Genomic DNA, 23,243 nt, shown 5'->3' on the forward strand with positions numbered 1-23,243 from the left:
GATCGGAATATCTCCACCTCGATTTCAAAAGGATGCAAATTCCATGTCCAGAAATCCCATCCGGACGGACTATTGGTACAAAAACTTGGACAGCATCCATATGGCAAAGGTGTTTTATTAACACATTACATATAAACAGCTGTTTTTATATTTGGGATGTATTAATAAAACACTTTTACACCTTTGCCATATGGATGCTGTCCTCAATTTTATCATAGTGATATATCAGAAGTTTTGATTGTTGGGGGACCAAACACTGGGACCCCCACTGATCGGTAAAACGAAGCCGCAGAAGCAGATTGGAAACTGAGCGAGCGGTGTATGGGCTCATATTCTTTCTATTGAGCCTGTACACCACTCGCTCAGCTTTCCAAGGAAAGACTATCAGAAACTAAGCGGCACTGCGCTCATTTCATAGTTTCTGCCGCCTCGTTCTAGCAACCAGTGGGTGTCTCGGTGCTCGGACCCCCACCGATCAAAGCTTCTGACATGTTAAAGTGTAGCTAAACATTCGACAAACTTCTGACCTGTCATAGTGACAGGTCAGAAGATTGGATTGGTGGGGGTCCGAGCACCGAGACACCCACCAATCACTAGAACGAAGCAGCTGAATCACTCGTGTGATCACTCAGCTGCTTCGTGTCTGTTCGGCCTTTTCCGGAAATAAATGTATCGTGTACGGAATCAATAGAAAGTCTATGAGCCCGTACTCTGATACATCGGCTTTCCGGAAAAAGACGAGCAGACACGAAGCGGCTGAGCGCTCACACGAGCGCTTCGGCTGCTTCATTCTAGCGATTGGTGGGGGTCTCAGTGCTCGGACCCTCACCAATCCAAACTTCTGACATGTCACTATGACATGTCAGAAGTTTGTCGAACGTTTAGCTACACTAAGTTTTTTTGAAAGTTAAGTTGCTTTTTAAGCTTTTCATGGAATTTAGATGTTGTTCGTATTCACAGCCTTCTATTTTCTGTAAACTATAGAATCTAGTAAAATAAAGAACATTTTTTTTATTTGGTTGCCAACAATTGCAACTTACTGGCACTGTTGAAATGAGTGCTGCTTTATAGTATTTACTTGGGCAACTCTCTTACTCTCAGCTTGATTCTTTGCATATCGGCTTCTGCTCAGGTTTGGGTGGGCCAGTCTCTATTTAGTAGTGTGTGTTCTGTAAATGCTGCTATATATTGGTAATACAGTAGTTGAAAAGCAGACCTCTAATGCTAGTAATGATATGTGATTTTATTTTCTAGCTGTGTTTTGCCGTAACTTGTATGTATGCACACATTTTGTTTCTCATTTTTAAGTGTTGTGCAATATCTCTTTAAGAAGAGTGAACAGACAAATCAGTGTGTGTGTGTGTCTAGGCCGTGTCCCAGGGAATGTTTACTCATGTGTAGGTGGATGAATATTTTCTTGCTGAGTTATTTCATGCATAGGACTAGCAGGTTTTTATGTAATTAATTTATTGCTAATCCATACTTTTTACTAGATTTTTTTTTTTTTCCATGTCCCCTCCCCCCACCCTTTACATAAAGTCTCTGTTTTTTTTTTTTTTGTGATGACTACAACTTTTTGTTCCTATATTAACCCCTTCATGACCAGCTTATTTTAGGCCTTAATGACCAAGCAATTTTTGCGTCAACATAGCTGTATAAGGTCTTGTTTTTTGCGGGACACGTATTTTTTAATAGCACCATTTTGGGTTACTTAGGATCTGTTGATTATCTTTTATGAGCTTCTTTTTTTTTTGGGGGGGGGGCGGGGGATAGGAATAAACAGCAATCTCGCCACACTTTTTTGCATCCTAAATTTGCGGCGTTTATGATGTGGTATAAGTAACACTAACTTTATTCAGCCGGCTGTTACTGTTGCAACGATACCAATTTAATATCGATTTTGTATGTTTTAGTACTTTTACACAGTAAAAAAACACTTTTTTAAAAAAATTATTTGTTTTTGTGTCTCGATTATTTTAAGAGCCATAGCATTTTTTTTTTTCTCATATATTTCCACCGATGCAGTTGTATGATGGCTTTTTTTTTTTTTTGGCGGGACGGCTTGTAGTTTTTATTGGTATCATTTTGGAGTATATGCGACTTTTTGATCACTTTTTATCACATTTTTTTTTTTTTTAAGGCAGGATTCACACAAAAAGTCAATTGCATTGTTTTTTGTTTTTTACGGCGTTCGACTTGCGGCTTAAATAATGTAATAACTTTATAGTTGGTCTCGTTACGGATGTGGCGATACCAAATATGTGTAACTTGCCTCTCCGTTCAAATTGGACAGGCATCTGTTAGGCATCTTAACTAGAGGCAGACCTGGGGGACTTCATTAGGCCCCTGGCACCATGCGATCTTATCGCAGATCATGAGCGTCGGTGGGGTAAGGGAGGGAGCCCCCTCCCTCTAAGACCACTCAGATGTGGCGCACGCTATTGAGCGCCGCCTCTGAGGGGTTAAACGTACGGGATCGATACTTTTTTCAATCTCGCCAATTCGAGCAGGGTTGCTCCCAGCCCTCAGCTACCTCTGGTAGCTGAGAGCAGGGAGATTTAACTGCTCCCTTCTCTGTTTACTTATTCCAAAGCAGCGCCATAAAAAGGCTACTGGATCGGAATAAAGCCCGTTAGTGGCCGCCTTAAAAACTCTAATGGGCGGTCACGAACGGGTTAAACTTTAACCTAACGTCTTACACCTATACAAGAGATGCTGCTACTAGAGAAAATAAAAATCTGTTAAACAACTCTTTGGGAGGCCTGTGTTGCACCTAGGGTTTATGAAAACTTGAAGAGCCTGGGAATTTGTGTGTGGGTTGGCAGGGAGATGGCGGGGAAGTGACATGCAGAGGATATTTGGAACATGCCACTAAAATGCTTCCTTGGATCATGTTTAATGTGAAACATATTGCCAGCAAGCCGTCTGCTAAGCACTGATTTTCTTGTGTTTTGTGTTTTTTCCTTAAGGTTAAAAGGCTGCTTAAAAACTGACACGGTATGCTATCATGGTACGAGATTGACGTCCTAATGCTGCAGCAGAGGCTAGGGAGATTAATGGCCAGATCTATGTAAGTTGTTTATGATTAGTAATATTTTCTTGCTTGCTAATGTTGTTTTGCTAGTATCAATTTAAAATATAATTACTGTGAGCTGCATCATAAAATGTTTTTTTTTTTGTACTAATAAACTCACTGCTGAATATTTATCAATAGTGTTGAGATGATTAAGGCTACATTCACACGAGCGTATCAGATTCACGCGAATCTGGTCCGTTATGCATCAGAGTGCATTGCGAGTGGCATGCGTTACTCACGCACTCGCAAAGCACTTATTTATTTATTTTTTTCAATCGAATTGATGCGCAAATTATGCACCGCACACGGATGTGCGTCTGTGTGCGCTGCGTGGTTTTCACACACCCATTGACTTCATTGGGCGTTCGGTGCGTGAAAAACGCACCAATATAGGACATGCATGAGTTTTACGCAACGGACTCTCGCTGCGTGAAAACTCTTGCATGTGGGAATGGCCCCATTGAAATCAATGGGTCAGTGTGCTGTGTGTGATTTTCGCAATAAAATGGCCATTAAAAACCGATCAACTGTCAGTTTTTCATGGCCATTTTGCATCAGTGTGTCTCTAAATTTTCATCAATTTCCAGCACGTCTGTCCGTTTTTAATGGCCGTTTGCCGTCCGTTTTTTACATGGACGGGGATTCCGCTCCAGGAGTAACCCCTTGACGTCACTGTCCATATATGGATAGTAAAGCGAGTGTGAGCAGAACAAAAGAAGCCTCCATGGCCCAGATCTGACTTTTAAATCCCACAATGTCCAAACCAGAAGTAGAAAAGAGAGGCAGCACTCCAAACAGATGTCGTCAGAAAAGTGGGTTTATTCTACCATCAGTGCAGTAAACAGTGCAACGTTTCAGCTGCTCAATGCAGCCTTTGTCAAGCTTGACAAAGGCTGCATTGAGCAGCTGAAACGTTGCACTGTTGACTGCATATATGGATAGTGACACTGAGGGCTTCTCCAGGAGCAGAATACTCTGCCAGATTGGGGTCTGGCCGCCGGGGATTCCGCTCCAACAGGGATCTACAGTGGAGCGATCTACGGTGGATGTGGGGGCTTTCTATCTTCAGGCAGGGGGTGCTATCTACATGGAGAGGTGCCATCTACAAGACTGTAGTCCCCGGTCAGAGATCTTGCGATGCTCTGGCCGGGGATTCCATTGTTGAAATCCCTGACTTCACTGTCCTTTTTTGCACAGTAATGTCAAGGGCTTCCTCGCGCTCAGCGCTCAAAGTAGCTCTGTGTGCGGGGAGCCGTTGGCCAGGATCCGTTTAAAACGGCCATTACAAGGATTGTTTCCTGAAAAACGGCCGGTAAAAACTGAGCCATTGACTTCTATGGGAGCCGTCTGGCTGTGAAAACTACCAAAAATAGGACGTCTTATTTTTTGACGGCCAATGTTCACAGGCCGTTAAAAAAACGGCCGTATGAATACACCCATAGAACTCCATTGTTGAGATAACGGCTGTGTGACGGGCGTTAAAAAAAAAAAAAAAACTGCCGTCACACGGTCGTTTTTCACTGTCATGTGAATGTAGCTGGAGACGTTGTCCATACGCGCAGCGTTTGTGCCATACAGCTGGTAACTGTGCGGCAAATACTGCCTGTAGTTTTAATGTGAATTGCTGTGGTTTTGCGGTGCGTCATGTACATGTGAATCACATGGCTTAAATGTGCTTCATCTGCACTTGCCATGCGCTGAAAGCCGCAGGAATGTGTGCTAAAATAGCTAACGGTAATTCCCACGATCGGCCGTGTGCACACCACTTCTACGTGTACGTCTCACATCAGTTTAGTATCCTTAACACACATACAAGCCGATTTTAGTTGGAAGGTAAATGACCTGTATGTGTTGGAGGAAGCCAGAGTACCCAGAAAAAGTCCCACAAGAAGTGCAGGAAGAGCAGAAAAACACACAACCCCAGAGCTGCAGGGCACCCAGTGCTGACCACTTGAGCGTTCAAAGACATCATTAAAGTATCTTACATGTAAGCAGAGTAAAAAAAGAAAGAGCCCCCGCTGTTTGATAACTGCATTGCACATCACATACTATACATTTTTGGTGCCTCTTCATACCAGTATAATACTGGAAAGCACATCTATATATTTGCTTCACTGTCTGCGGCTGTAAAAATTTGTTTCCTCTATATTTATTACAGTTTGATAACATAAGGATAAAAATAATAATCTGTAATTTTATTTCTTTGCCTCTGTAGTGATCCCATGGTCTCCTAAAGAAGCAATGGGTAGCTGTTGTAGCTGTCCAGATAAAGAAACTTTCCAAGATAACCACCAAAACAGGTTTAAGGTAATGGTACATATACATATTACAATCCTCTTATACCACTGATGAGATATGGACAACTCACGAATTTTGTGGCTGCATATAAGATCTTCCACTAAAACGGGGGTCACGCATGCTCCCTGCCGCTCCATTTAATGTCTGAGGCTGACGGAAATGTACTCTGTTGGCCTCGTAGACCTTGAATAGAGCAGCAGTGCCCATTCGTGACCTCGCTCTATTCTAACTCCTCTTCTCTGCGATCATGCAGTGAAGAGGAAGGTGATTGTGGGGTCACATCCAATAAGACTTTTATTACCTTTCCTGTGACTAGGTGATATCCTTTGTGGGACAACCCCTTAAATGATGGGTGGGTACGCAGTGGTTGGCTTCCCACCAAATTTACATTTATGGATAAGTGATAAATGTTTAAGTTGAGTAAACCTTTTTAGGCTGTATTGGTCTCTGTGAACAGGAAGTTACATGAATCATTTTATGCTATACCTGTAGCTTTTTGAATGTCAGTGGACAAGGGTTCATGGGAACCATTGACCAGTGAAGTTCTGGACGCTGCTTTTGTTCATGCATAAGTTACCATGCATGCTAGGCCTGCCGGATGACTCTAGGCAGTGTTTGTCATGTAGTGAATAAAGGCAGGGCTAATATTTCCTTGTTGTCTCTTGTTTGCCACAGGTTATTAATGTGGATGATGATGGTAATGAGCTGGGCACTGGTGTAATGGAGCTAACAGAAAATGAGCTCATCTTGTATACACGGAAGCGGGACTCTGTTAAATGGCCTTACCTTTGCCTGCGTCGATATGGATACGATTCTAATCTTTTTTCTTTTGAAAGTGGGCGACGCTGTCAGACTGGACAAGGTTAGTAATAAGCTGGATTATCTTTGAACCCTATAAGATTTTACTATAGTAAATCATTTTTTCTGACGATCGGACTTTACGGTTCTGTCCAATAGAAATAAAACTGTTTCGTTTGAGCCTCCCTGGGGTATTTAAAACATTGGCAAGTTAAAACAAAACTCACCTCCCCTCCTTTGCATCCTGTTGTCTACTTTGGCTCCCCACCACAGAATGGAGTGGGTGGGTAGACACTGTTGATTGACGTTACCAGCTGTGCCCGTCTGCTTCATCACTTAATCGTTCTGACGTCAAATTACACAATGTAGGAAGCATCTCGGACTACTGCATCACCCATATTGCCACTGCGGAGAAGTAGTGGTCTGAAGTCACAGCAACCTTCAATTATCTCCAAGTCATGAGACTTCTTTGTGCTTTGTACATCGGGTAATCTGTTTTTCATCCCTCCCCCCTCTTCAGACTGTATGTATATGTCGCTTATTTTGTTTTGTGCTCTTATTTCTGACAATTTTCTGTTGGGCAAATTGTTAAGCCTGTACACTATTTAAAGTTAAAGGGGGTTATCTGGTTCACCTATACTTGCCCCTGGCGATTCAGCACTGCTGCTCTGGCAGCGCTCCAGGTGATTGTTTACGTGCACATAGCATGTGACCGCTGCTGCCAATCGGAGGGCTCAGCGGTTACGAAGGCCCCATGCACACGACCATAAATTTGGCCGTAATTACGGCTCTATTCAGTTTGGTTGGCCGCAGACACCTTTCCGTATCGCTACGGATAGGTGTCAGTGCCGTAGTATTATGTCGGGAATTATGGAGCATATCTGTTTTTTGGTGTTTTATGGGCCATGCTCCCATACTTTGTATGGGAGCACAGCCCGACAGTGTGGGCGGCTGCGGGCCGTGATTAAGGGCACGGCTGTGTGCATGGGGCCTAATCGTGTTTCTGTCATGAATCTAGAAATACAACACGTCTCTCTGATTGGCTGCATCAGTCACATGCTGCCTGCATTTAAACAATCACCTGGAGTGCTGTCGGTGTGTCATCTCTGGGGCAAGGGATAGGTGTGTACGGCTTGTTTTTGTTCATTCCTGGCACTGACAGATATTTGTAAAAAAAAAAAAGTGAAACCCAGATAACCCCTAAAATGGGAATAAACCTTTAACCCCTTGACGCACCATGGCATGCCGTAACATCATTTTGTAGGGGGAGAAGTATGAAGCGGGCTCCTGCACTGAGGGCTGCGCAAAGGGCCCATTCGACAGCTCTCTTTCCCCCCCCCCCCCCCTTCCTCTGTTAAGTCGTACCTCTGGCAGGGCTTAACAGAAGCCTGTAAAAATGACAATATACTTCAATACATTAGTATCAAACGATTAGAAACATAGTTAGATATTATTTTCTAACAATCGCTGGTTCAAGTTCCCTAGGGGGACCAATAAAATGTGTAAAAAAAAAAAAAAAAAAAGTTTAATAAAGTTGTTAGTAGTGAAAAAAAATAATAATTTTCCTTTAAAGTAATGTAAAAACGAAATTGTTATGGCTGTGTTCGTAAAAGTCTGAACTATTAAAATATACCATTATTTAACTCGCACGGCCAACGGCGTAAAAAAAACCAATACGTTTAAAACACTAAGTTGGCTGTTTTTTGGTGACCTTAGTGCTAACAAAAAAAATTAGTGATCAAAAAAGTGAGATGTACCAATAAAAACGACGAAAACATAAGTTATGGCTCTCAGAATGTGTTGAAACAAAACAATTCTTTCTTTAAAGTAGTAAAATATATATTTTTTTAAAAAACCTATATAAATTTGTTCTCCCCGTAATCGTATTGAGCCGCAGAATAAAGTTAAATTGGCGTTTTTACCGCGTGGTGAAAGCCGTAAAAACGAAACCCAAAAAACTATGGTAGGAATCTGGTTTTTTTTTTTTTTTCAACTTCAGCCCGCAAATATATATTTTTCCCCGTTTCCCAGTACATTATATGGTAGGAATAAAGGAATGCTGGACATCTCTGGCCCTGGTGCAAAAGGAACCAGATCCTAAGAATTTGGTTTAAGCTATGAATCTGTGGACCAGTCCTATATGGTGCTAATATTGCAGGCTGATGGCACTTGTGAAGTGTGTGGAGAGTATGTTCCGGTTTTCTGTACAAACTTGGACACTTGCACAAATGAAAGTACCTCTTATTGATAAAGCAGAACAAGACCTCAATGGGTAAATTAATTACTTTACTTAGAGGACTTAACTGGTTCCTTATGTGCAACTCTCTGTAGTCCAGTCTACTGACTGTAGGCAGCAGACTACACATAAAAAAAGCCCCAAATAAATATATGTATACTGTATGTATATTATGACCATTATTATACAGAAACCTTTAGTATTTGGTTAAAATATTATATATGTCTGCAGTGGTATAGCTCAAATAATGTATACAATAACAAAATCACGGTTTATAAAGTGAAGGGCTTGGTTTTTAATTCATGAACCGCGTCTAAGTCAAGGCCGCTACTCTCCGCAAAACACCAGTAGTAATCAGAATGTTAATTTTAACTTAATGCTTGCAAAAGGAAGAGCAATCCAATGCTGGGACCTCACTTGGTTGTCTTTGCTGGTACTGGTAAGTTGGGCTCCCTCTGCTGTCCAAAGAGGCAATGTACATCAATATCAATGCCTCCTTTGTACTGTTTGTCTTTTCCTCCCATCGTTCCTAGAGGCCTGTACAAAGGGGGTAGTTGCTCCCCCCCAATATATAGTTTTTGCATCCTCATGTATTGGACAATCTGTACCTTGTGTTAGTGCCTTCCTGATGCAGAATAGTTTAGTGTGTTTGTTTTCATTCTTTCTTGTCACATTAGTTGGACAGTAGTGTTGTGGATAATCCACAATATATTGTGTAATTTGTCTTTTAGTTAATGTGTTTGTTTTTCTTGTTTTAGGAATATTTGCATTTAAATGTGCTCGTGCTGAAGAGCTGTTTAATATGTTGCAAGAAATTATGCAGAATAATAGTATAAGTGTTGTGGAAGAACCAGTGGTTGAAAGAAATCCTCAAACTGAGCTGGATGTGCCAAGAACCCCACGCACTCCAACAAGTAGGTTTTCGTAGTTTAGTATTTTTCATTGGCCTTTGTTCTGTGCAATCCAAGAACACATAAATCAATATGGACATTTTGTTAAGTAAATTAAAATTCAACCATCACTTTAAAGTGGATGTCCCATACAGCATTTATGGCTAATTACAGCATATGGACATTATAGAGTCCGGGGGGGTTGCAAAGCGTGCCTGAAAGACTTGGTGTGATCATGTATTATGTCACCCATCCATTTGAATGGATGGCAAGTAACCCTGAATTTTAAGTAATTTTCCCTATGCTAATAACTCTGTTCTGTAATATAGGTCTCTCTTCTCCAATATCTGTTTGTTTTTCTGTTCACATTCAGTGCTTACATAAAGAGAACATGTAAGTTGATTTCTGCAGCGTTATTGTAGAGCAGCATGATCGAGGGATGGAAGCTAAGCTCTGATTTTAGTGCTTTATTTCTGTGTAAAAACAAGAGTAAATCTTGACCGGACTCCTAGGTGTGTCAGTAAGAGTCCTGCTTACCCTGCCCCCACACGCAGTGATTGACAGCACTCTTTGTATACAAACTGATACATCTGTCAGTCAGCCTGTGTGCGCGGCGTAAGCAGGACTCGGTGGCTTCTAGGAATACTCTGTGTATATCTTAGCACCCACAAACATTGAATTGCATGAGATATTTCATATTGCATTACTGCTATATTTACAAATATGTGGTTCGTAGCGCACATTTTGATCAAATTGTGTTAGCCCATCTGCCACGACAAGGTCACCTCTGAATATGGATCTCTAGGCTTAACAGACTCGCCTCTCTCCTGAGCCTAGGCCTCCAAATGAACTCGGGGTGGGCAGGAACGAGCTTCATTCTAATACCAGCCTTGGACAGATGGGAGGCATGCACAACCAACATGGAGGCAGTCACCACCCCAAAATGTACAATGCAAAAAATGCTTAAATTGCTATTAACAGCATTGGGAGGGCAGTCATCTGAGCGGACAAGTGTAGGCTGAAGTGACATCCGCTATGCTCTCTACTCCGCACCGTAACTAAGCGTGCCTTGTGGGTTGGTGCATGGCAGGGAACGGCAGCACAGCGGGGCTTCACACCCCAGTAGTCAGGATAGTAGAGCTACACCAAATTGCTACACAGAGTATGGTTCTGCTTACATCTGCGTTGGAGGCTTACGTCAGGGGCCTCCGTCGCAAATGTGGCAGAGATTACCGGAAGCAAGACGGTAGCATGCTGCGCTATTGTTTCGAGTAAAACCACGGACACCCCGACAGAAGGCTGACCGAACCCATTAAAGTCAATGGGTTCCGTCAAGTGCCGGTGGGGTCCGTGGTGCAACGAAACGTCGCTTCAAGTTTTCCCTTGTTCTGCTCCTCTGATGGAGTAGGGCAATAGAAAGTAGTAACGCAGGTCTGAACATAGCCTAACATCGGCAAAGGCGAAGCAGACTTGGGACTTCCAACTACGGAAACTCTTGACAATAGGAACTTGAAAAGGCTTCCGTAATGCGCCACATAGGCACAAGACTGGCGGTAGAGGTGGAAATTAAGATCACTGTAATAGGAATCTAAATTGTTAAACAGTGAGTCCTCACACTGTATAATGTTCTAACATCTCAACAAGAGAAAGTGTCGGGGATGAATTTTGGTGAACAGGTGGTTGGGCTAAAATCATACGGGTGCTTAGTACAGTGTGAAAAAGGGCTGGATTCAGTGCAACCCTGCAACTGAGTAAATGGGAGACCAGAGTGCGGTTGTGAATGTGTATATGGAGATAAATTCTTTATTAAACTGTGTGGATAATCAGCGCGGGTATAAGTTATTTGTGGAAATTACACATTTGTTTCCTGAACTGCTGCAAGTTGATCTGGATCACCCACTGTGTAATAGAGGTGGATATTGACTTCGACAATCCAGAAATACTTTGTATACCAGCATAGAGCCATTTTGCATGTGACTGGTTGGTGACCTACGTTAATAAAAAATGGAGTGTCACAAGAATAGCCTGTGGTTACTTAACCCGTTGGAGACCACCAATACGCTTTTCACGGCGGCCACTAATGGGCTTTATTCTGATGCATATGCCTTTTTCACGGCGCTGCATCAGAATAAATAAACAGAGCAGGAAGCCGTTAAATCTCCCAGCCCTCAGCTACCAGCCCGGCTCGAACGGGTGAGATCGATATCCGTATCGAGCTTGCCAGTTTAACCCCTCAGATGCGGCGCTCAATAGCGAGTGCCGCGTCGGAGTGGTTTTGGAGAGAGGGAAGAAGCTCCCTCTCTCACCACACCGGTATCCTGCGTAAGATCTCAGGGTGTCTGTGGTTTTCTATGACAGCCGGCGGATCTAATAAAGGCCCCCCAGGTCTGCCACTAGTTATGCCTGCTAGGCCATGCAAGAGACATGGCCTAGCAGATGCCTATCCGTTTTACACGGACAGGCACTAATACACTGCAGTACAAAAGTATTGCAGTGTATTATAAAAGCGATAGGATTATCGCATAGTAAAGTCCCCTGGTGGGACTAGTAAAGTTAAGAAAAAAAAAAAGTCAAAAAACTGAAAAACCCACTTTTTCACCTTACAAAAAGTAAAAAAAGTTACACATATTTGGTATCGCCGCGTCCGTAACGACCCCAACTATAAAGTTGTTACATTATTTAACCCGCAGGGTGAACGCCGTAAAAAATTCAATAAACCCTTCAAGAATTGCTATTTTCTGCGAATCCTGCCTCACATCTACTCCAAAATGGTACCAATAAAAACTACAACTCGTCCCGCAAAAAAAAAAGCCCTCATACAACTGCATCGGCTGAAAAATAAAGACGCTATGTAAAATATATGGAACTTTCCAGAAGACCCCTTTCTTATGAAGGGCACAATCCGACTCTTTATATTTTTTTTAGATCTTTGACAAAGAAGCCTATTCTGACTGGTTCTGGGTTTTGTTTTTTTTTAACAAATGTACAATATGGAACGTAAAATAATGTAACTTAAAATATATGTCCAGCACTGGTACAAAATAATAACACAACTCTCAAAAGGCCAAAATGTATCCCTGAACCCGGTGCCAGGTGGTACATTACCACCATGGTATACATCTCCTCCAGTCTTTGCTTGCATGTCATTGGCTGCATTTCACAGGTAGTCCAGTTGTATGGAATACTCACAGGATGCCGTTAACGCCATGACACCCAGTGAGCTACCTGTGTTTTGGAAGATTTCTGACCTCAATTGGACGCGTGGTGGTGATTCATAAAGTCAGAGGATAGATATTACGTACAACAATGAGAAAATAATGATCTTCCTGGACTTTCCCTTGGAGATTCACAGGGATAGACAGATATTCATTGAGATTAAGAGAAGACTTCAGCAGAAACAAATGAAATATCTACTATTCTATCCAGCAAAACTTTGCTTTGTCATTGTAGAAAACAAAGAAGTTTTTTTTTCTAAATCCGAAGGAGGCTAGTGATTGGATAGACTCATTAGTTGGGGGTTAAAAATAAATTAGTTCGCAAAGCGGTTCGCAAGAAAAAAAAAATCTACAAGACTGTAGTTATAGATTCCCTTCAGAGTAACTTGTGGGGAGTGTTTAGCTTGGGGTGAATGGGGGTCACAATCTCACAGGGGTACATTTCTTTTTTTTTTTTTTTCTCCAGTAGATATGGCGAAGGTAATCTCATTTTAATGTGAGGTGAGTGGTAGATAAATTGAAGAGACTTGGGGTTTTCACATAAGTTAGGGCACATCTCCAGTCAATTGTCTGCGTGCAGGAATCCCCTCCTGAATGTGGAAAAAGTCTGATGAAAAGAAATTGGTGGAACCAGGAATATCATGAATGCTTTTCTAGTTTTTCTAGTGTATCGGTAATGGCTCATAAATCTATTTACCGTAACTGCTTCTCTAGCAGGGTGGACAACGAAAAGAGAATTGTTTTTTTATACTTCCAGAGATGCACATCGGCTACTATATATCTTCCACTTGGTTGTGGATTTCAATACAGTGTTGTGCCAAATAAGGCTATGTTCACACGGAGTATTTTGGGGGAGGAATATCTGCCTCAAAATTCCGTTTGGAACTTTGAGGCAGATTTTCCTCTCCCTGCACGCCGATTTTCGCGGCAATTTTCGCGCCGTTTTTCGCCCGCGGCCATTGAGCGCCGCGGGCATAAAACAGCGCGAAATACGCTTTCTCTGCCTCCCATTGAAGTCAATGCGAGGTCAGAGGCGGAAGCGCCCGAAGATAGGGCATGTCGCTTCTTTTTCCCGCGAGGCAGTTTTACTGCTCGTGGGAAAAAGACGCCGACGCCTCCCATTGAAATCAATGGGAGGCGTTCTCGGGCCGTTTTTGCCGAGTTTTGCGACGCGGTTTCCGCCTCAAAAAACTCGGCAAAATACTCCGTGTGAACATAGCCTAAAGGATAGGAGAACACAAGGAGGTAAACCTGGTGATACACTTGCTATCCTATTTTCAAAACTGATTTTAGATATAGGGTGGTTGGATGTATGGAGCAGTAGAAATCCCAAGGAACAAGAATTTGAGAGACTGGGAGTTGGAACAGGACAATCAAACGTTATTCTACTCTAAACTAAAGATCTTTCAAGAAGATAAATCTGCCCATTTGCTGTCTCACTTGGTTAATGCTCAAAGGGATTCTAACTATATGAGGGCTATTTTTAACATGGAGCAAAATATTTGAGAAAATAACAAAATAATTGAGGTTTTTGCAAGATACTACTTTTAAATTATGAATGGACATCCCCTCCAGCCAGGATGCGATGTCGATTCACACTCCCGACACTTCTGTAAAGTTTGTGTGGGAGTTAATCACAGCACAGCGAGATCATGCTGTGAATGACAGCACAGCGTGATCTCGCGAGATCGCGCAGTGCTGTGATTAAGTCTCGCACAAACTTTACAGAAGTGTCAGGAGTGTAAATAGACATCATGTCCTGGCTGGAGTTGAGGTCTATTCACTCTCAAGACACTTCAGTAAAGTTAATGTGGGTGTATGTGACAGAGCAGCGTGATCTCGCTAGATGCTGATTGGTCAGCGTCATACACTCCTCTTTACAACGCCCACTTGGTCAAAAGTAAAAAAAACGCCCAGTTGGGCATTAAGAAACTAATTAGCACAAATATAAAATTGCTCATAACTTGCTAAAAAATTATCGTTTTTCAAAATAAAAAACACTGTTCCCTACATTACAGCACCGATCAGATTATGTAGGAGATAGGCCACTTATAATGTGGTGACAGAGCCTCTTTAAACGTTTAGTGTAATATTACTGCCAAATCTCCTGAAGGTGCTGGAGGATTTTTTTGTTAAGGCCTTATTCACACGAACGTATGCTTTTTGCACGTGCAAAAAACGCAGGGTTTTTGTGCGTGTTGCAGTTCCGTGTATCATCAGCGAATGGTGCGTGGCTGCGTGATTTTCACGCATATGCCATACTTATGACACGCGGTTTTGATGTTTAGAAAAACAAATTAAGGAAGTGCTTTTATTTTTTCCTTCATTTCTTTATCTACCGTTGCACGAATCACGCACGACACACGGAAGTGCTCCCGTGTGCCGTGCGCGATTTTCACGCACCCATTGACTTCAATGGGTGCGTGATGCGTGAAAAACGCCCAAGTACCGGACATGTCGTGAGTTTTACGCAACGGACATATGCTGCGTGAAAATCACGGGCTGTCTGAACGGCCCCATTGACTAACATAGGTCCGTGCGACGCGCGTGATTTTCACGCGCGTATGACGGATTTTAAACACGTTCGCGTGAATAAGGCCTAATGGGCAGCTTCCACATCTATGGAAGAGGCAGTGATTATTATGTTTCTGAAGCCAGCCAGGTTCATATAGACCGATCTCGCTGATAAACTCAGTTATTAAAATACTGGTGAAAGTATTGGCTAATGGGCTGGCCAAGGTAGTCAGGAGGCTGGTCCATATGGACCAAACAGGGTACATCCCAGGGAGAAACTTGACAAATATAAGGAGGTTGTTTACCAACAAACTATTTAGGGACCTGGAATCTGGAGGGGGAATCCTCTCACTAGATGCCATTAAGGTGTTCGATTCAGTGAAATGGGATTATTTATGGAATATCTTAAGGAAATTTCAATTGGAAGAGAATTTTAATGGATGGACCCAGTTACTGTACACTAGACCAAGGGCTAACGCCAATAGAAGAATCTGAGAGTTTTGATTAAAAAAAAAAAAAGAAATGGAGCAAGACCGAGCTGCCCACAATCTCCATTGCTGTTTGCATTGGTGATTGAGCCACTGGCAGTAATAAGGGAAAGTGAAGGTATTTACGGACTTGACCCATGAATCGTGGGTGGAAAATATGTAATTCTATGGGGATGATGTCTTGTTGTAGCTGAATGATCTGGTAATACATAGAGATTGGTGGATGTGTTCCAGATGGTGAAGATTGGATTCCTTCCACAGATATCTGGGTATAAATGTAGAAAAGTTAGTGGAAAATTTGTATCTTCTCAATGTCAAGCCTTTAGTTGTTATAATAAAAAAATAAACTATGGCGTTGGAAGTCGTTGCCTTTATCCCTATGTGGTACAAATAATGTAATAAAAATGTTATTCCTCCCGCAAACTTTTTTTTAAAAATATATATATATATATATATATATATATATATATATATATTTATATTTCTTTTTTTTTATATTTATTTCCGAATAGCCCAGTGTGGGTAGGTGAAAAGACTTTTTGTACATTAGAGGATATAATGGGAGATATTCTTTGGAAGGGTAAATGTCAAGATTAGCTCAAAAGTATCTACAGTCCTCACAGGAGGAATATGGGATTTCACATCCTAATTGGTAAATATATTTTTGGGTGTCAGTACACTTGGTGGAATGGAATATAAATGTGTATTAAAAGGGAAACATTTCTGTTTGGTATTAATGATCTACATTGTTTCATATGGTCGAATCTGGTTATTGCAGAGATGTTACTAAAGAAGTATTCACTGGTGGGATTGTACCAGAAAATGTGGGACACATTGAGAAAAACGCTAAAAATGTAGGTTTTTTTTGAGAATACAACCTTACGGAATAATAAGATATAAGGAAATATATTTAAGAGTTTGACTTGAAGTGAATTTGGGATCGCAAAAATAAGTCAAGTCTGGGATAATACGGGTATGAGAAATTGGGAGTAAATTAAGAGAATATGCTCTCCTGAACACTGTAAAATTTCAGTATATGCAAGTAAAAGGTATGAGAGATGGAGCAAGAAGAATGGGACGTTACCTTTCAGTAAATCCATACAATATCCCTCAATGTTAAAAAAACAAAAAACAAAAAAAAACCACCATTGTTCTGTACGTTAGACTATATTACACTAAAAAGGTTTGCTACAATATACCCAGACCACCTAAATGCCAGAGATGTGGCATTGATAAGCGGACATGGGTTATATGGTCTGATGCAGTGGCGTAACTACCGCAGTAGCAGCCGTAGCGGCTGCTACGGGGCCCGGGGCTTGAGGGGGCCCGTGCCCCAGCCGACACGCCCACCCAAATGCCCGGTGGCGCCGCTAGCAGCCATTACTGCTACAGCGGTAGCGCCGCTACTGTGGGGCCCGCGCCGCCGAGCCTTACACAGGCCGTCTCATGCCTGTAGGTGTCGCTAGCACCGGAGGGGGCCCCAGTTCTAGCGGCAGCCAAATACATGTATTAGCACTGAATGGCCGGGCATGTTCCGTGACTGACCATCCAGTGCCTTACAAAGACACTGATTGGCTAGCGGCGCGATGACATCATCGCGCCGCTTCCATGCTTGGAAGGTGCTGATAGGCGGGGCAAGTCATTCTGCCCCGCCAATCAGCGTCATTGGAGGACGCTCGTTCAGCTCCTGCAGACATGCTCAGAAGAGAGCATGTCTGCATCGCCAGTGAACAGCGTGGGAACGGGATCATGTGAGTATGTCAAGTTTATATTTTTTTTTCCCTCATACAAATGTGAATGGCATTATCTATAGTGGGGGGGTCTATCTACAGGGGGGGGGGTCATCTTTATGTGGGCAATTACATATAGGGGGGTCTATGTGGGGCAGTAGCTACAGGGGGGTCTATATGTGGGGGTGTGGGCCACTATATACAGGGGGCTCTATATGTGGGCCATTATATACAGGGGGGGTCTATATGTGGGGCAGTAGCTACAGGGGGCTCTATATGTGGGCCATTATATACAGGGGGGTCTATATGTGGGGCAGTAGCTACAGGGGGCTCTATATGTGGGCCATTATATACAGGGGGGTCTATATGTGGGGCAGTAGCTACAGGGGGGTCTATATGTGGGGGTGTGGGCCACTATATACAGGGGGCTCTATATGTGGGCCATTATATACAGGGGGGGCTCTATATGTGGGCCATTATATACAGGGGGGGTCTATATGTGGGCCATTATATACAGGGGGGTCTATATGTGGGGCACTATATACAGGGGGGTCTATATGTGGGGCACTAGCTACAGGGGAGGTCTGTATGTGGGGATGTGGGCCACTATCTACAGGGGGGTCTATATGTAGTGCACAGTCTACAGGGGTGGGCTATATGTGGGACACTATATACAGAGGTGGGCTATACGTGGAGCACTAACTATAGGGGAAGCTATATGTAAGGCAGCACGGTGGCTCAGTGGTTAGCACTATCGCCTTGCCACGGGGGGGGGGGTGTGTGTGTGTGTGTGTGTGTGTGTGTGTGTGTGTGTGTGTGTGTGTGTGTGTGTGTGAGAGACAGTTATATTTAGATGTGTTGAGAATTTTAACTTTGTTTATAGGTGCAGAAATGTTTTAAAAGTGAGAAGCTGAAGACATCTAAACGGAAAACTGCAGAAATGGGTCATGGCCGGGAGAAATCCATCATATATGTCTGCACCGGAGGGAGAAGAAAAGAACTAGAATCTGAGACGTCACCGGTGAGTCACTTAATGTAAATGTTCTGCCTCTAATCAGTACTGTAGTCACTGTATGATCTGCAGCGAGATGATGGTGGTATGATTTTTTTTTTGTGAAACCGCATCTCCCCTCATATCCTTACCATTGTTCCGGCCATGCTGGGAGCTGTAGTTTTACGCCGTACAAACCTATACGCAGTGGCGTAACTACCGCTATAGCAGCCGTAGCGACTTCTACGGGGCCTGCAGCATGAGGGGACCCGTGCCACCCGCCGGCACGGCCCCATCCCGTGGCCGCAGGCTCCGCTAGCAGCCGCTATGGCTGCTACAGCGCGAAGCCACTGAAGGGGTTGTTCCTACAAAAGACATGCATCCCCTATCCACAGGATAGGGGATACGTGTGGGATCACTGGGACGCCCAGCGATGAGGAGAACGGGGGACCGAAAGTCCCCCCTAAGTTCTCCATGACAAACCTCGGACTTCCGGGGTCTGTGTCGGCAGCTCCATGGAAATGACTTGTGCACCGGTCGTGCTTGTGCGCATGCGTGACCAGCGCTCCTTTCATTTTTATTGAGCTGCGCAGACGCCGGAAGTCCGAGGTTCGTCATGGAGAACTTCCGGGGACTTTCGGTCCCCCGTTCTCCTTATCGCTGCCAGCGATCACACATGTATCCCCTATCCTGTGGAGAGGGGATACATGTCTTTTGAAGGACACACTATAGGCCGTTTTTTTTGGGGGGGGGGGGCTATATGGCGTTATCTACAGAGGGGGTCTGTATGGCGTTATCTACAGAGGGGGTCTGTATGGCGTTATCTACAGAGGGGGTCTGTATGGCGTTATCTACAGAGGGGGTCTGTATGGCGTTATCTACAGAGGGGGTCTGTATGGCGTTACCTACAGAGGGGGTCTGTATGGCGTTACCTACAGAGGGGGTCTGTATGGCGTTACCTACAGAGGGGGTCTGTATGGCGTTACCTACAGAGGGGGCTGTATGGCGTTACCTACAGAGGGGGCTGTATGGCGTTATCTACAAGGGCTGTGTATGGCGTTGTCTACAGGGGGCTGTGTATGGCGTTATCTACAGGGGGCTGTGTATGGCGTTATCTACAGGGGGCTGTGTATGGTGCGATCTATAGAGGGTGCTGTGTGGTGGAATCTATAGGGAGGCACTATCTACAAGGGGCGGGGGGGTGTGTGATACCCAGCAGAGGGGGGGCCCCAGTCAAAAGTTTGCTATGGGGCCCAGTCTTTCCTAGTTACGCCCCTGGTCTGATGATGCCTGACCTAAATAGATACAAGGGAGAGATGCATTGGGTTTTGGAATATAAATATGAAATTACATTATCGTGTGATACAAAGACATGTATACTTGATGGTAGTAGTATTATAGAGGTGGAAGTGATGAGAACTTTATTCCAGGCCAGAAGGCAATTTCTAAAAAATCTGACAACAGTGGAAGAGTGGATGGCGCTGGTAAAAGATAACATGGGATTGGACAGAGTTATACAATCTAACCCCCGGGGAAAAATATATCTCTTCACAAATATTTGGCATAGAATGCATGTTTATTTACTCCTTTGCGATTGATAAGGGAAGAGGAGAGCGGGAATTAAATGAGATCTGATCGTATTGGCTCAAACAATTGTCAAATGACTAATGGCTCTTAAGTATTTGTATGTATACTAATTCAAGATGTTACGAATAACGAATATATTTAAAAACAAAACCGCATTTCCGAACTATTGGTATGAAAATGATTCATGGGATAACCAAGGGGTTAATTATAGGCTGCCTTCAGATAGGGCTGCAGAAATCACCTGACAGGTTTGCTTTAACTGTTTTTGTTGCACCTTTTATCAAATTCTTTGGGGGTTTTTTTTTTGGACCTTAGCCATCATTGTAAGACATGCAAGTATTGGGATTGATCTTCTAAAAAACATTGTTTCCTTTTTTAGCCCCTGGCTTTAGTGGTTCAAATTTACCCAATGGATACCCACGTTACCCATCCTTTGGTGATGCGTCTCATCCTTCTAGTAGACATCCATCAGTGGGCAGTACACGACTTCCTTCTGTAGGAGAGGAGTCTACCCATCCTCTGCTTGTTCCTGAAGACCATGTAAGTGAATTCACAACTTGCCCATAATGGGATATTTCTAGAACAATTATTGATTGCAGTAGAAACCATTCGTATATGACCAAGAACCACTCCTGACTTGCATATCACAGTAAAAATGTTCCTTAGGGTCAGTTTTGCACTGGGGGAGAAAATCTCCATGTATTAACATGCACATTTAGCTGCAGCTTTAACCCATTAAATTGGTGAAAATCCACAGGGGCAGATAGGGATGCCCTAAAATCGACACTTCAATGTAATATGTATTATGTGATGAAAAGCTTCTTATAGCTTCTGGTTTTCTTTAAGGTGCACACGTATGTGAACACAACTGGCGTACAAGAGGGCGTACAAGAGGATCCAAGACCCAGCGCACCAGCGCCACTTGAGCAAATTCTTTCAAATGCTGAGGAAAGCGAAGTCCAAGCAGATCCTGTTTCCATTCCTGATCGAGAGCCCCATGTTATCATAGAACAAGAAGGTGTGAAGTTTGTTTTAGGACCAACTCCTGTTCAGAGACAATTAATGGAAAAAAAGAAACATGAGAAATTTGAGGACCAGCAAAGCAGTGGAAAAGGTGTTGGCTGTAGCTGTCCAAATAGTACAGAGTGGGACACTGGTTATGACAGTGATGAACGCCGAGATACACCCTCTGGAAATAAAATGGTATATGAAAATGTTAATGGTTTGTCAATTCCTCCTTCTGGGGCAAGAAGAGGACGTGTTCCACCACCGATCTCCACAGATGTGCAAAACATCAACAACTCTGCTCAGAGGAGGACTGCATTAATAAACTATGAAAATTTACCATCACTCCCACCTGTATGGGAAGCCCGAAAGCCCAGCAAGGAGGAAGATGACCCTTTAGGACCAAAGACACCATCTCTTAATGGTTTTCACAATAACTTAGACCCAATGCATAACTATGTGAACACCGAGAATGTGACTGTTCCACTAAGTGCTCACAAAGTTGAGTTCTCTAGGCGTCGGGACTGCACACCAACCGTTTTTAATTTTGAAGTAAGACGCCCCAGTTTAGAACACAGGCAGCTTAATTATATACAGGTTGATTTAGAAGGTGGTAGTGACTCTGACAACCCTCAGACACCTAAGACCCCAACCACTCCACTCCCTCAAACTCCTACCAGACGTACGGAGCTGTATGCTGTAATAGACATTGAAAGGACTGCTGCTATGTCCAACCTGCAGAAAGCACTGCCACGTGACGATGGTACTTCTAGAAAGACGAGGCACAACAGTACTGATCTACCCATGTGAGACTCAAGCCATTTGCACCTTTTTGCATATTTCTCTTTAAAAACAAAACAAAAAAATGCAAAAAAAAAATAATTCTTATTACATCGTAAACACTAACACGTTTTCATAGATTTCTTTTTTGCCATGCGCTTTTGTCTAAAGGGAACTTATGTAGAGCAGGTACTCCTAAAATAATGTTCACTCTACAGTAGTAGTAGTAGGTACTGTATAGTTTAATAGCTGTATTACATTTTTATACCTATTTTATTGGTTTGCAGTGACATGCCAGTTTTACTTTTATTGACTTACTAAACATTTGCTGACGTTTTGCATCTAGGCTGTTGCCATTTTAAGCTACAGAGGAATTTTATTTTTGGGATGTCATTTACAGTACGAATGAGTGTGAAGTTATATACGAGTATGTATTTTTCTACTAACTTTTTATGATTCCAGAAATTTGCCAAATTTCGTCGCACCAGTATTTTGAATTGGCGACATTGGTACGACTGTTTTGACTGTGTTAAAGTGTGCTGGGTTACAGCCTTACAACATGCTACACCCACAATAGCATGTTACATTTTGCACATTAAGCACTATTCAGGCTATTTTTCCAGAGCGGCTGCCTGCAATTTACTTTCCACTGCAGGTTTTCAGTTGTAAATGGAAGATAGTTCTGTGCCTGGGGTTTTGGTATTTTAAGTTACAATATGTCAGGGTTGCATTTATTTAATGCAGACATATATACATTTGTATAAAGGCCAAAAACCATTTCCCCTTTTTATCACATTGTATGATATTGTAAGATTATTATTATATGTTCCTAATTTGCATTATAAAGTAAATTTTTCATACTTAAAAGTATATAAATAGTAACTTTGTATAAAGGTAGTATAGACAATTTGGAATTGTTTCCGTTTTTATTTTTAAAGAAGTTATGTAGATGTGCATTGCCAAACTTAAGACAATTATTTTTTTTTTAAATGATACCTTCGATTTATATCTGCACTAAACATTCCATGAGACTGTATTGAACTGTGACCCTTCTAATGCTCAAATGTGTGTAGAATGGTATTGGCCAGCCTGTGTTACAGTGCCTGTCCCATGACACTAAGCCATCTGATCGCTGGAGGTTGGCCATCCCTAACATAGCACAGTGCAGAGCCACGTGCTGCTGTTCTCTTTTTTTGCACTAAAGGGTTCAAGAAAAGTGATACTATGCAGAAAACATTGTAAAGTCAAGTAAAACTGTGCTCCATCCTGAATTACTAGTGTTTAATTAAAATTTTGGGGTGCACCAGTTACTGTCCTGATATTGCTTATCAGATGTTCATAAAAATATATATTTTTTGATATTGACAATTGTCATTTCATTGGTGCCAACATCATTTTGTAGCATGGCAATAAATTACTGATTACACAGTTTGCTTGTCCTTATTTATTAGAAAAAAATAGATATGTTTAAGTTTTATAGAAATTATTAATTCTATTTGATTTACACCTTTACTGGTAACACTTTTTATACTGGGTGTCTTGAGACCTTAATTAACACAAGTATTAACATTTTCACGTGTTCAGGGCGTAAGGAGACTTTTTTTGTCTTGGAGGAGCGGAGGTTCCACTGCCATG

The 23,243-nt window shown here is 42.6% G+C and overlaps 1 protein-coding gene across 2 annotated transcripts in view; it reads left to right on the forward strand.

Annotated features, from left to right (window-relative positions):
* Nucleotides 1-23,030, forward strand: part of FRS2 (fibroblast growth factor receptor substrate 2) — a 61,166-nt gene extending 38,136 nt beyond the window's left edge. Inside the window, exons 2-7 of one of the 2 annotated variants that reach the window (XM_075856936.1) lie at nucleotides 2,970-3,070; nucleotides 5,292-5,383; nucleotides 6,050-6,236; nucleotides 9,167-9,322; nucleotides 20,203-20,363; nucleotides 20,670-23,030. In XM_075856936.1, the coding sequence (XP_075713051.1) occupies nucleotides 5,318-5,383; nucleotides 6,050-6,236; nucleotides 9,167-9,322; nucleotides 20,203-20,363; nucleotides 20,670-21,638 (1,539 nt within the window). In that variant the 5' untranslated portion in view covers nucleotides 2,970-3,070; nucleotides 5,292-5,317 and the 3' untranslated portion in view covers nucleotides 21,639-23,030. Of the gene's footprint in view, nucleotides 1-2,969; nucleotides 3,071-5,291; nucleotides 5,384-6,049; nucleotides 6,237-8,797; nucleotides 8,848-9,166; nucleotides 9,323-20,202; nucleotides 20,364-20,669 lie in introns of those variants that run through there. The other variant, XM_075856937.1, reaches the window with a different exon arrangement.
* The last annotated feature ends 213 nt before the right edge of the window (nucleotides 23,031-23,243 follow it).

The sequence above is a fragment of the Rhinoderma darwinii genome, chromosome 3, assembly GCF_050947455.1.
Source record: "Rhinoderma darwinii isolate aRhiDar2 chromosome 3, aRhiDar2.hap1, whole genome shotgun sequence".
Classification (NCBI taxonomy): domain Eukaryota; kingdom Metazoa; phylum Chordata; class Amphibia; order Anura; family Rhinodermatidae; genus Rhinoderma; species Rhinoderma darwinii.